We start from the raw sequence: 13,658 nt of genomic DNA on the forward strand, positions 1-13,658 counted from the left end.
TGCATCCTCGTGTCTAGACAGCCCTCATTTAACTCTTAACATGCATTACTTTAAAGCTGGAAACATCCCTTTCAGTTATGCCAGTTACATTAATTACTGCAATGGCTGCACATTTTCAGAACACAGTTTTGACTTTAAGAGCAAGTTAACAAAATAAATTTCTATAAAAGGAATAAGAAGCAGAACAATAAGCTTTTTGTCCATATTTGGGACAAATGTCATACTGTTCTGGCTTCTGACAAGTCAGTCCTATGCCACACTTGCAATTTTAACTACTTAAAAATTACTAAATGTTAGAGTTACTACTAAAAGCCACTTGCAATGAGTCACAAAGCCTATTAATAACAATAAAATCATTGCTGACATGACTATAAATTCCTGATCGCTGATAAATGATGCACATTTTAAATATCACATTCTTCTTGGTTTAGAAGGGTAGCAAGATATTTCTATTAATGCAGCAGTTCAAGGTTTCCCAGAGGACCTTGCTCAGTCTGACTCAGCTTTCAAATATTAAATGAAACTTGGCCTCCCCTGTGGCCCACCTGAAGTATGTTGGAGACCACCTGGACTTATTTGGTGAAAAAGATACCACTAACTTAAAAAGAATACAAAGAACAAAAAATACCACATCAATTCTCCAGAAGCTATGTGAGCTCTGAAAGTAATACATGCATCATCTTCAGACATATTTTTAACTTACGGTGATACTGAGAGAATATTTCATACATTTGTTCTAGAGGCCAAACTGAGGCAATAGAGCAAAGAAAAACACTTTTAAAAATGTATGTTAGCCCAGAAAAGAGTATTCTTGTAAGCAATAAGAAGTTATTCCATATTTGCAGTGCCGATTTGGCATGACTGTCAATTCTCCCAGTAATGTCTGATAATTTAAAGTAGCTTGGATTGTTAAAATCTGTAACAACGTATTTTTAATCCTAGCCACACTTGTGTGACAATTAGCAGATTTTCTAATAAAAGGAAAGTGTGACATCATTCACTGAGTGTTATCAGGTACTGCAGGTGATTTTTTTCTGGGCTGTAAACATTTGAAGTGATTTTGTTCTTATGCCTGTCTTTTATATCTGGTGCATTCCTCCCCAGTATTTCAAAAGCATTGCATGTGAAGATATTCATAGGTGATTTATACTTATATTCCTTGAATATGCTACTTCCTGTCTCACTGCTCCGAGTCAGTCAGCAGTACAAAGCCAGAACACAAGCCAGCACTTGCTTTATTCAAACATAAACCAACACATTACCAAGCAGAGACCTGTTTGGTCTAACTCTGAAGAGGTTATTCCTTTCAGGACAACAGAAAGGATGAGTCTTCACGGAGAAGCCACTTCAGTGTCTCTGCAAAGACATTAAACTCACCATACAGAGCATAAGGGCTGAAGCCTTACAGGAAGAGCTTCAGAACCCCCACCAATATTTGGGTTAATAGCCAACTGTCAATAACCTACTCCAAGTAACACACAAAACACAGGACAGCTCTGTCCAGTGCAATTAACACACTGTTTCTAAGCTAAGCTCTTGGGCCATGTGAGGCTGCACATTATACCTTCTGGAAAAAGAGCCAAGACAGCAAGAGCTTGGAGACAGCAGCCATTCCTTCTTCGTAGCTGCACAAGAGGAAAGTACAACATGCTTAGGAGGTTTGCTGCTTTTATTGCTGTTGCATTTAAAGGCTGCATGGGAAGTGTTGCTGAACAGCTTCAGGAAATTTAACCTACCTCTCTACAGTTATCTATCTACTGTGAGAAAAAGGTGCTAAAAATATAATTGTGTATCAATGTGATGTTTGGTGTATCAATAAATGATCTGGACACCTTAATGGCCCCTCTGCTCCCAGAGGGCACACCATGATTTTTAATATCACTTACAGATCCTCGTAGAAACAAAATGGGAACTCTAGTTCCAAACTTCTCTTCCAGGGCACACACTGCAGACAGCAGCTGATAGGCCTGCTTTCCAAAGTCCTGTAAGCCTCCTTCTGAGTCACTGGAGGTCGCAAGACAGGAGGTTCTGAAAGGCACAAGAGAAATAAAGCCTGAGCATATACAAACCAAGTCCTCCCTCCTTTCTTTCAAAGATTGTTTAGCACGTGGTAAACAAATAAAATACACACCTCAGTTTATGTTTATGTGAACGACTAAAGATGCCTTTAAGCATAAAGAACTAAGATTGAAAGTGCGAGACCAAGCTGTCCTGGTTTTAGCTAGGAGAGAGTTAATTTTCCTCCCAGTAGCTGGTAGGGTGCTATGTTTTGGATTTAGGATGAGACTAATGTTGATACCACACTGATGTTTTACTTGTTGCAGAGCAGTGCTTACACCAAGCCAAGGACTTTTCAGCTTCTCGCTCTGTCCTGCCAGCGGGCAGGCTGGGGGTGCAGCAAGGGCTGGGAGGGACAGACCCAGGACAGCTGACCCAAACTGGCCAAAGGGGTATTCCATACCATCTGACGTCATGCTGAACAATGTATAGGGGTGGCTAGCCAGGGTGGGGGGCCGGCTGCTCGAGGTTGGGCTGGGCATCAGTCAGCAGGTGGTGAGCAATTGCATTGTGCATCACTTGTTTTGTGCACACTGTTTTTATTATTTTATTTTTCTGTTCAACAAACAAAACTGTCTATCTCAACCCACAGGTTTCAGTTTTTTCTCATTTCTCTCCCCCGTCCCAGAGAAGGAAGGGGGAGGGTGAGCGAATGGCTGTGTGGTGTTTAGCTGCCGGCCAGGTTAAACCACAACACAAACCAAAGCCAAAATCACACACAGTTAACCCAGCTGCACATCCAAATACTAAGCAGTTCATAGTACTTGCTGTGACAGAACAGCATCACTTCAGCAATCTTCCGAATTCAATATTTGAATATTTGGACTGTCTTTGGCATCAGACTTTGTTTAGTTGCATCTAATAGCCAAGAGATTTTTTTTTTCCTCTCCCCAATAAACACACACAAAATGAAAACAACAGAAGGAAACAGCAACTCTATTACTTTCTATGGCTCGTTACTGCATGTGTTACTGACTGGAAAAAAAACACCAAAAATTATTGGCACACATCACTTCAAAAAACGGAGAAGGACAATGTTCTATATTCCAAATAATTTCAGTTATGTAACAAATTCACTGTGTGGCCCTTCATTGGCACAACACCGTAACCGCAGACGGACTGGAGGTATGACCTCTCAAACAAGAGGCTTTGGTTAGTTTTGGTAGGGCTCAGACAAAGCTTCCTTAATCCTAGAGCACATAGGAAGTGTAAGCGAGCTCGTAACTTTTTTTGCCAAGAGCAACACGCTGTAACATCTCATCTCTGATCGTAAAGAGTTATGCTATCAGTAAGAACAAGGGATCACTTATTACAGCTTCAGAGAAAGTGAGTATGTGCACACACGCCAGAGCTGGAGGCAAGTGTTTCTGCTCATACTTATGTGACTACTGACCCCTGACCCCCTGGCTTCCCTTCAGCACATCTGAGATTATTACAAGCACCAGAAAGAACCCGTGTCAGCACACCCTGTTTACAGGAGAGCAGCTCCCTTAACACTCTGGCCATTTAACCTTAGACACATGGCATCACATCCCACTGTCAAGGAATTTCTTTTGGGATTAATTACCCAACAGGACTTTCAAAGTGATGAACCACTGTGTCTTTCACAGTCTGAGAAAGTTGCTCTAAACCACCTGGGGAACTGTGGCCACAGTTTATTTACAGGCTTTCCCACAGCATAACTTATTGCTTATAACCTGCCTCACAGCTTCTTCAGTTAGTGAGTAGCAAGTTAGGGACAGCTGCTCAAACAAAGATAAGCTTCAGGCTGAACATCTGCAAAACCAAATGCATAAGAAGTCAATTCTTTCAGGTAATTTGCCTTGTAAGTCAGCCTGAGAGAACGTAACCTCTTGTATCAGTCTTAAGGGAAGAACGCTTACCTGCACCTGCAGTTATCACAGCACTTGTCTGTGCCCATGATGCCAGAGGAGACCTTTCGGAGTTGTTTGTCTTCAAAATGAGACAGAATGATTCTACCCAAGGGAAGTAGGGAATTAAATAAAAGAACAAGAATTTACATTAAATTCATTGCAGAATACAGAGCTGAAATCAGCATCATTAATTAATTCACTGGGGAGCCAATTACTTGGCTCTGATTCCTCTAAAGAAAAGGAAGCTTTTTTTTCCTTGAGAAGTAAATAAGGAACAGTTGTAAATAAGTAAATAAGGAACATATTTATATGTATAAATATGCCAAAGGCTGTATTTCTTGATATTGAGGAGGCCTCATGGCCACAGCCTACCTTTGTGACTGAGTCACAACGACTGAAGTTATACAAAGCATGTAATAAAGTGCTGTACTCACTTTCTCCTGCAGCTATTTGAGGTAAGGTACTTCTCCATTTTGTTCAACATCTTCAGTTTGTACAATCGGAACTTTTCACTGCGTATGTCAGTTAGAAGATGTCTGTCAGTCAAAATAAAAAGTGAAGGACCTTAAGTATTGACAACTACTCCCCTGCGCCATACCAACAATGAAGTATCACAGACTGTCTTCGCCAGGCTCACTGGAAACAGCTGGAGAAGGTATCCTCCTGAAGGCAGACCCGAGCTACCTGCCTGTTTCTCTATAATCTGGATCCTTACAGCATGGGGCACAGTCAGAACACCACGTTCATGGTTTTCTACACAGGACAATTATTTTAAACTGGGCAGAAGGACAGACTGAGCTTCTTTTAGCACCACAAACTACTAAGTGTCAGAAATCCACATTGAAAGCCACAGAGCAGGGAAGAAGAGGCAGAGGGCAATTTCACTCAGCCTATAGTTTTCCAGATAAGATCAGTTAAGTTCTTATTGATGCTACTGCCAGATTACAAGCCATGCCAGTATATTAACCACCCTCCTTTTAAGAAATCCAGGAGCAGTATGCTAGGGCACATCTACCTAATGCCTAATGTAATAGCCTTTACAACAGTCACTGGAAGCATCCAACTGAAAAAAATAGCATGGGAGTACTTTATAGGTGTATGGAGAACTCACTCTGCCCATGCTCTGAGCTGCTGAACGAGCCAAACTTGAGCAACCACCTGCACCATGCTGTCACACAAGGCATGGAAAACAAGCCAGTACTGCAGGCGTTGGGCTTCACATTAATGCAGCTACACCATTTCCAGCTCAACTTGGAAAGAGGCAAGCTTCTGCCTGCCTGGAAAAGAGAGAGCAGAGAAGTACATGGCTTCGCAGACTGGCAGTCTGGTCACACAAGTTCCAAAGACTGAGCTAAGACATTTATGCAATCCTACCCTGGCTATCAACAAGGTCAACAAGAGACCTCTACTATCAGGATTTCCTGAGAGAGAGGAGAGGAGGAGAAAATTCTACAGCACCAGAACTCCTAAAGGGCACTGAGAGGTCTATAAACAGGTCAGATGATTTACAGAACAACTGACCACTGTCTGCCTTGTGATACATTTTCAGGAAGCAGAACGGGAACAAGGACACTCAATAGACAAGTATGGTAATGTAAACATCTTCTAGAATAAAGATAACGTACTTAGTATCCAGTACTGAGTGTATGCAGAAAAATACTTGGAACTATGCTGACAAATCCATGATGATTTCAACTAAACCCTTCCTGCTCCTTTCTTTGGATACCTTTCGGCTATCTGTGCCGAAGCAGCTGTCTTCAGTCACTTACCTGTTAAAATTCAGGTCTGCTGCAGCCCACAAGACATGACAAGAAGCAGGAAGCCCATCGCGACCAGCTCTCCCAATCTCTTGATAATAGGATTCCATTTCCTTAGGGGCACCATAATGAATAACCATCCGGATATCTGCTTTATTGATGCCCATTCCGAATGCCACTGTAGCCACAACACACTACAAAACGGGAGCCACACAGCGTAAGTTTTGAAAAGAGCATCAAAAATATGTTTGGGTTGCTACTAGTGCTCGCACTGTTGGTGAAAACTTCTTGTCATGACTCAAAATTCAGCCTAAAAATACAATGGCTTCAAATTCTCATTTGACTTCTACATCACTGGTAACAAGGAGCCTGATTTGGGTCACAGCGTGAGCACTGGATTACAGTCATGAGTGATGCTAGGTGACGGCAAATGCCTGAGTGTTTTCAGGTAGTTATCCTCAAAGCAGTGACAAAATCTGTCCTGAAGAAGAGAAGCCCCAGGATAGCTCTCTGCTTGCTCAGCTACAGGAAAAAAGCAGCTCACAGGATGCCGGAGGACACTGTTCCAGTCACCATCAGCTTCCTTACATGATACGCATTTTAAGAAATTTACTAGAGGAATTTGAAACGTAAGCCAGGAACCATACTGCTGGCAGCACAGACCAGCAATTTCTTGCCCAGAACAGAGAATATACAAAGTAAATTGGAAACACAATGACCTTCCCCAATTCTTTTCCCTACTGGAAACCCTGCAATTATAAATAAGAAAACATGAACTTAGTTTCCTAGGTACCTGAATTTCATCCCGCATGAACTGGTGGTGGGTCTCTCTCCTTTTTTGAATTCCCATTCCAGCATGGTACGCGCCACAGGGCACATTCAGTTTAGTCAGTTCAGACACAACTTTTTCTGTGGTCTTTTTTGAAGGGCAGTAGATGATGGTAGGGCCTTCAAACTCATACTCAGAACTGCTAAGTAAATAGCAGCATGTTAAAATGCAGAACAGATGAACTGACCCTTTGGCAAAAACTCTGCTTGACCCTAATTGAAAAAGCAACACAGATTTCTGTGGCAAGTCATCATCTTGGAGATTTAAACAGATCAGACATGTTGTTATGCAGATATAATACCACAATTAGCACGAAATGTCATCACTACATACAGAAGTACCATGGATTAAAGCCAGCGTAGCATCTTCCCGCAGAGCTATTGTATCAAATATATTTGTGCTCCTAGGTTGCTTGTACACAGCTTTCAGTGCTTGTGACGGATCTCCAGACTTCACAGCATGCGAAGAGCTCTTTGCAAAGCAAGGAAGAGGAGGCATTTTGCCCCTTTTACAAAAACGCAGAACTTGTTTACAAGTTGTCTGTCCTTTGGAAAAGCAGACTTGGAAGTCTTGTGTCTTTTGCAAAACACAGATTGTTTTGGTCTGTGCTGGAGAAGTAGAAGCATAAGGCCTCCCAGTTTCCCAAAATTCATCAGGAAACAAACTTTTGCAGATGCCACTTAAAAGGTCTACATTCATATAATAGCATACAAATGAGCTATGAGATTTATTTATATTGCTGTAGAGTCACACATTGTAGCTTGTGACAAGGAGATGAAAGTGGCAGGAAACCCACTCTTGTGGGTATACTGGTGGGTCTGCTAACAGAAAAGGACTGCTAGATTAGCCTTCTCAGAAAAAAATACCACAAAAATCTTATTTTAGATTAGTTATCAACTCACGCATTATGGACACTATCGTTTAGGAAGGAACCCACCAGCTAATATACCACTCTCATTCTAATTGCGCTAGTGTGCTGGCAGGTCTCCTGAGCATAAAATGATCCCATAAAACGATCCTGAAAATCCTACAGTCAAAAATCTTACAGTCAGCAACATACAAACAGTGGGATACCACCATTCTTTGCCTCAAAACCTTTTTTTAAACTAGGGAAGGAAGATGAGGGACAGGGGGGAGAACGTGATGAATGACTAGCATGAGATCAGACAAGCTAGGGAGAGTCCAGACACCTCCTCACCAGATCATTTGAAGACTGATGCCAGTTTTTAGTACACCCTACTGATACCTTAGTATTTAATAGATTAATATCTGACAGAACAACACAAAACAGGCTTAAACTCTTACCTTCCTTTCCTAGTAAGGAACTGTTTCAAATCCCTAAGGATATTTCCACTCTGTTGTCCAACTTCTAAGTACAGGTTCGGTCTGTCAAAGCTCGTACATGTGACCAGGGGATTCTTCAGGTTCAGGCATTTCACTATGTCTTCTCTAATAGAGGGACTTGCAGTGGCAGTTAAAGCAACAATGGGAACCTGAAATAAAAAGCCAACAGAAGTCCAATACCTCTCAATGATTTAAGATCACAAGTCAAAACTGATTAGCACGTAAACAGGCACTTTAATTTATGTTCACTGGATCAGCTCAACTATTTGGAAAACAGTTAATATTTAGCCTCCTGGAGCTCTGGTCTACACTGTTAAGGAGGGTAGACATGGACAAAACATTTAATATACAGTCGTCTTAATTACTATCTTTAGTTGCATGTGAGTCTGCAGCAATTTTCTGATGTGGTTGGCTAAGGTTAGGGAACACAGTACAAAACTTTCAAGAACAGGATCTGAAGTTCAGGTCTAAGTTTTGGAGTTTATGCAATAAATGCTTTTGGAATGCATTTGGAAGTTATAACTGTCCTTGCAAGTAAACCAGGAGCTTAGGAACAAGATCTTTCAGCACACAAGGATCTAACAAAAGTAATTATTTTTCAGAAGTTTTGGTAGTCCAGGTTCAGAATATCCTCTATTTAAAGATTTGGGAAAAAGATCAAAACCACAATGAAGTTCACTCACTAGCAAGGACTTGCATGAGCTCCCAAAAACAGCACAGTAAGTACTCCCAAAGAGCAACATCAAGTGATGAAACATCAAGCTATTGTGTGAAATTAAGTTGCATCCCCTTACGCTGGAAATCAAGCACCTCTGAAAACCTTACCTTTGGCAGAGTCATCTTTAGTGAGCCTAAGGTTCTGAAGGAATTCCTGAAGTCATGGCCCCATTCAGAAATGCAGTGAGCTTCATCAACAGCTATAAGGGCAATACCTGGTGGGGACAGAACCACAGCATGGACACAGCAATTATACGGCAAATAAACCAACATGGGAAGTTACAAAAAACTAACACCGTATCCTGTTCAATTTCCTCAAAAAGCACCCGTGTGCTTTCTTTCTTGTTTCTGGGATGTATTCTGCTGTAAGACCTCCCCAAACCCATTTTTATATAGGCTTTTTTTTGGTAAAAATTAGATGAAACAACTCTAACAGACTCCCCCCCCCCCCCCCATACACTTCTTCCTTCTCCAAGCTTCAAGTCTCCAACACATCACTTAAAAGGGGTCAGATTCTTAAGCTATTGCTGATGGTTATGCCCTTTTTCCCCCCCTTTCCAAACTGCCTTACCACTTGTCAAAAACACTGTTTACAGATGTCACCAGTTTCCTGGATTGTACAATAAAGCCTGAGAATCTCAGGACTGTATTGAGGAAATAAATACAAGTTCAGGAAAATACAAGATGGTAAGTGTCGAAGTTGTGCCTGGAAAATACCCTTACCATTTCCAAATCAAAAAAACCCTTTACTAGAGTCCAGATACTGCATTCTAATTGACATGTTCAAAGTGCCCTGGTGTCAGAGAGGCCAAGAATACAGGTTCCCAGTACTCCAGACATTCAGATTGCTCACCATCTTCCTAAACAGTATTGTTTGTCTGAAGCTCTACGAACTCAATTCCTTAAACACATTTTTTTTTCTTTCTGTGTTATGTACCTAGGATTCACCCTGCTATTATGATGATGCACGAGCTGCAACATCCTGTTTGAGAAAACAACTTACCAAGATACAGCATTTCAAAACAGTTTTATTGCCATGTTTGGAGAAAATCTGACAAATTAAAATACTGTAAAGGATCTTCTGACACTATTTTGGCAGCCATTACACTAGCCTCCAAGCTAACTAGTGGCGAGAAACAGGCATAAAATTGTCAGACCATTTAAAAAGTTAATCATGAAATTAAGCTGCCTGTCACCTCATCCTCAACCTTATCCCCAGCTTACCAACAGCTTGGTCAAGATCCTGAAGTAGCTCTAAATTCCCTGAGCAGAACTCGGGTGTCATGTATATGACTCTGTATTGACCCCTGCAACACCAAGAAAATACACTGTCACAGAAGGAGAGCCCCCAGACAACCCAACCACACAAGATGAAATCATGACTGTCTAGATGGAAACAAGAACCTGGACAGACTTCTGACTGGGCAACAGAAAGAGGGAAATGAAGATAGTGTAAAGCATTCCAGATCAGTAGGAAAGCAAAGCAGTAAATAGTATGACAGGAGAGAGAGTTACCAGCCTTTAGGACTGGAAAGGGCTGCTGTGTAGACTCTGTGACAAACACAGGTTTAAATCCTGTGATTCCTGTGCAAATCACAGCACAAAGCTGAACCAATAACCCCCCCTCCCCAGGCAGAGGGCACAGGAGGGTGGTTCTATGCCTCCCAAATGCTTATAGTGGGTGAACGCAAGCACTGTTGCTGACTGCCAGGTTCAAGGCCTGAGTTTCTAAGATGACAGATCCTCCTCTCTCAAACACAGCTGCATTCGGGCCTGCAGTCCCAAACAGCATAAACAGGACTTACGCTTTGATGCTGTCTCTGACGTTTTTCGACTGAGCCGAACCAAGCAAGCAAGCTGGAATCCCTGACATTCTGCCGTAAAAAAGCACAGACACATATCGATTTACTCATGAATACTTTCCACCTCAGTTTTCAGCCTATGTCAGCACTTGGTAAAGGAAGCTCAGGCTGTGGGGTCAGAGACTATTTTCTTCCAAGGCCCTTTATGGAAAAAGCCTTTCAAAAAACAGTAGTGATCAGTCGTTATTCCAGGCACCCATATCCTTGTCCACTCCCTGTCCAGTTGTCCCCTCTAGACACAGACTCCATTAGTGTAATCAGATTAAAATCATTTGCTTTCACGTGAGTTAAGTTCCCTAATAAAGCGTCCAAAAGAACAAAATATACCAGGTACATTTTATTACCTTATGCAGTTGACCACACTTAGATATAAGCTTACTAGCTTCTAATTTTTTGCCCCACCCCATGATCTCTTCTAGGCTACTGGTGCTACATCTGCTCGTTTTCAATCAGGTGGCTGCTTTTTAGTGGTGGATTCAATAATGGTGCTTACCAACTCAGCTAATTTATATTTGACCTCTTCCAGGACAATGCAACCCGTCTCCTTAACTTGGTGATTTGCTGCATTTTAATACAGCAGGATGTTTTGATAGCTTTCCCCCCCCACTCATTCTTCAGTCCCTGGTAGAACTGTGCCCAGACTGACAGCCAAATCACTGAATTGCATTAGGCTGCAGAAATTCAGTCTCTTCAGCCTTCAAAAAATCAATGACCTACTGAGAAGGTAGTGAATAAACCCTTTACACTGAAGAAAACAGTACAAAAGCCAAAGAAGTGGCTGAATACATATAGACACCCTGCTGATTAATACTTAGTCCAGGAGCTGGCTATACAGCCAGCTGAGGCTCTCCAGCTATTCATTTGCACAAAGCCAGAATTTGGAGCAGAAAATACGACACGTAATTGATGTTTCTTTCTTCAAAATCTTCATATCCCCTCTGTCACAAAAGACATGCCCTTTCTAAGCGTGACAAGGCAGGAATGAACTAGATAACTCAGCGTGATTCCAACAGACTCTCCCAGGCAGTAGCTAAAGTAAAGGTATCAACAGTGAATAGCTGTTATAACAGCAAATAAGTACAAAAAGGAGGTATTAAAATCAAAGATTTTGACCACACCTATAACTGCTCATGTAAGAGTGACTCAGTGTCACCTACTTAAAAGGTCTGCAGCAGGATTTAGAAGTGAAGATAACAGGTGTTAGACCTATTTCACCATCCGTCTTAGAAATCTATGCCATAACCTTGATCTGAATGGCCTTCATCTTCCAGCTCTGTATTGTTCAGATCTTACTGTTTGGACCCAAAGGAAGCCCTATGAAATTTTGACAGAGCTCTCAAGGGCTCAGACAACATGTGAAGGTCCTCCATTCATTTGTTCTACATAAACAGAGCCTCTGAATCCAGAAATAATTGAGAAGGATCTACCTTCAGAAATTACCCACCAGCACAGGTCCTTGGCTGCCAAATCCAGTGATCTTTAGATCCCTGAATTAACTTAGTTTATACACATTTCTGGAGAAATGTATGTTTTACAGCTGACACACAAACAGCTCGCTGTACAAAGCTGCAGCCTTAAACACTAAGAAATGCCACCAGCAGAATCCACAGGTTTCCACAGAAAACACAGCAGCAGCCTGTTACTACTGAGTCACTTACGTCAGCTGCAGTACCTGGTCCTCCATCAAGGAAATAAGAGGACAGATGACTATTCCAGTACATCCAGTGTAAACAGGAGGAAACTGGTAGCACAAACTTTTCCCATAACCTTGAAGAAAAAAGAAAAACACAGGCAGAAGTGAAACAATGTATTTGTATATTGTATAGCAGCATAGAAAGTATAAGACAACTCCTAACACCTTCCTGAGTCCTAAAAACGAAGCTGATGTTTGTCCCATTAGGAGACAAACAAAGATGCAAGATTCATATTGTTGGCATCCATTCAATGTCCCTCCCTACTTCAAAGTCAGTGGGGAAATAAAACTAGACAAATACAAGCAGCCAGCACAGCCGGCCAACGGTTGCAGTCTCACACAGAAAAGGTGACTGATGGGCACTCTGCTCCTAAGAGCCACATGGACAGTCCCCAAGTTCCAAGGTCCTATTCTCCCCTAGAAGAAAAAGATTTCTCATCGCTTTTTAGGACATAAAAGTAACTTACCAGTTGCCATTACAACAAGATTATCTCTTTTGTCTTCTAAAACAGAACTGATCACTTTCCACTGGACCCTTTGAATTAATGGAAGAATAATATTTTATTTTTGCCACCACACATTACATTACATGTAAATTGTGTTGAAGAAACCCTTTTAGCTGACTGATAGTTTTCTCTTTGCATGCTGCAACCAGTGTTTACTGCAGGTAGTTCCACCAGTGTTACAATGGGGATCTCTAATAAGAGTTGGGCAATCAGCATTTGGTGCAGATATTCACAGATTACAAAACAAACTATGTCTCCCATATGTTAGTAACTGTTCTACATACACTATGAAAACCAGAATCTCTTTTATCAAAGATAGCTAAACAGGACTTCAATGGTGCCAAACAGTTTTGATCCTTTTATGGCCTCTCAGGTCATAAAATGCAGTGAAATTTAGAAAACATGAAGGAGGGGATTTTTTAAGATTTTATTAAATACTATGAGTAAAAGGTTGTGGTTTTGTTATGTTTTGTTTTGTTTTTTTTCCCACCATTTAAAGCCTAAGTATTGCTCTCAGACTATGCCTTGCGCAGAAAGCAAGTCATTCAGGTGGGTTTCATTCCCTTCCCATTGATAACAAGAACAGCAATGCTGGAGTCAGTAAGCACACGCTGCAATGATATTATGTTCCACTAGATAGTCCAGAGACAGACTGAAGCCCATCCCTCCCTAACTAGAGCCATGCATCAAAGATAAACTTCCTTGGTATGTTTATCATACAGAGAACAACATTAGAACTGCAAGTTTACAGTGTTTGTTCTCTGAAATACCTGAGCTAGACCTGGTACAAAAATATTTGATTACAAGAGGTTTGCCAACAGCATAGCCAAGAAACTCATCCCCTGTTGTGAAAGCACAGTCCTGCAGTTAGCATTCCATGAGCTTATTTTGATATTTCACTGTGGTAAATGCTGCTTTTCTGAGGAATTTTGCACAGATCCAAGTTTGTTAGTGGTTCTTAAAGTAGTAATAAAAGCTATTCTGAATTGAAAGAGAGGAAAGAAAGCAAATTGAAAAA

The 13,658-nt window shown here is 41.3% G+C and overlaps 1 protein-coding gene across 5 annotated transcripts in view; it reads right to left on the bottom strand.

The window, feature by feature from the left end:
- WRN (WRN RecQ like helicase) overlaps positions 1-13,658 on the bottom strand; it is a 42,567-nt gene that overhangs the window by 14,441 nt on the left and 14,468 nt on the right. For 4 of the 5 annotated variants that reach the window (XM_035325190.1, XM_035325195.1, XM_035325193.1 and 1 more), the window contains 11 exons: positions 12,602-12,669; positions 12,100-12,208; positions 10,385-10,453; positions 9,804-9,886; positions 8,688-8,794; positions 7,824-8,011; positions 6,483-6,660; positions 5,702-5,883; positions 4,367-4,468; positions 3,942-4,034; positions 1,887-2,028 (listed from right to left, as the gene is read on the bottom strand). In XM_035325190.1, coding sequence (XP_035181081.1) covers positions 1,887-2,028; positions 3,942-4,034; positions 4,367-4,468; positions 5,702-5,883; positions 6,483-6,660; positions 7,824-8,011; positions 8,688-8,794; positions 9,804-9,886; positions 10,385-10,453; positions 12,100-12,208; positions 12,602-12,669 — 1,321 coding nt within the window. The remainder of the gene's footprint in view (positions 1-1,886; positions 2,029-3,941; positions 4,035-4,366; positions 4,469-5,701; positions 5,884-6,482; positions 6,661-7,823; positions 8,012-8,687; positions 8,795-9,803; positions 9,887-10,384; positions 10,454-12,099; positions 12,209-12,601; positions 12,670-13,658) is intronic. The other variant, XM_035325192.1, reaches the window with a different exon arrangement.

This window comes from Oxyura jamaicensis, chromosome 4, assembly GCF_011077185.1.
Source record: "Oxyura jamaicensis isolate SHBP4307 breed ruddy duck chromosome 4, BPBGC_Ojam_1.0, whole genome shotgun sequence".
Lineage (NCBI taxonomy): Eukaryota > Metazoa > Chordata > Aves > Anseriformes > Anatidae > Oxyura > Oxyura jamaicensis.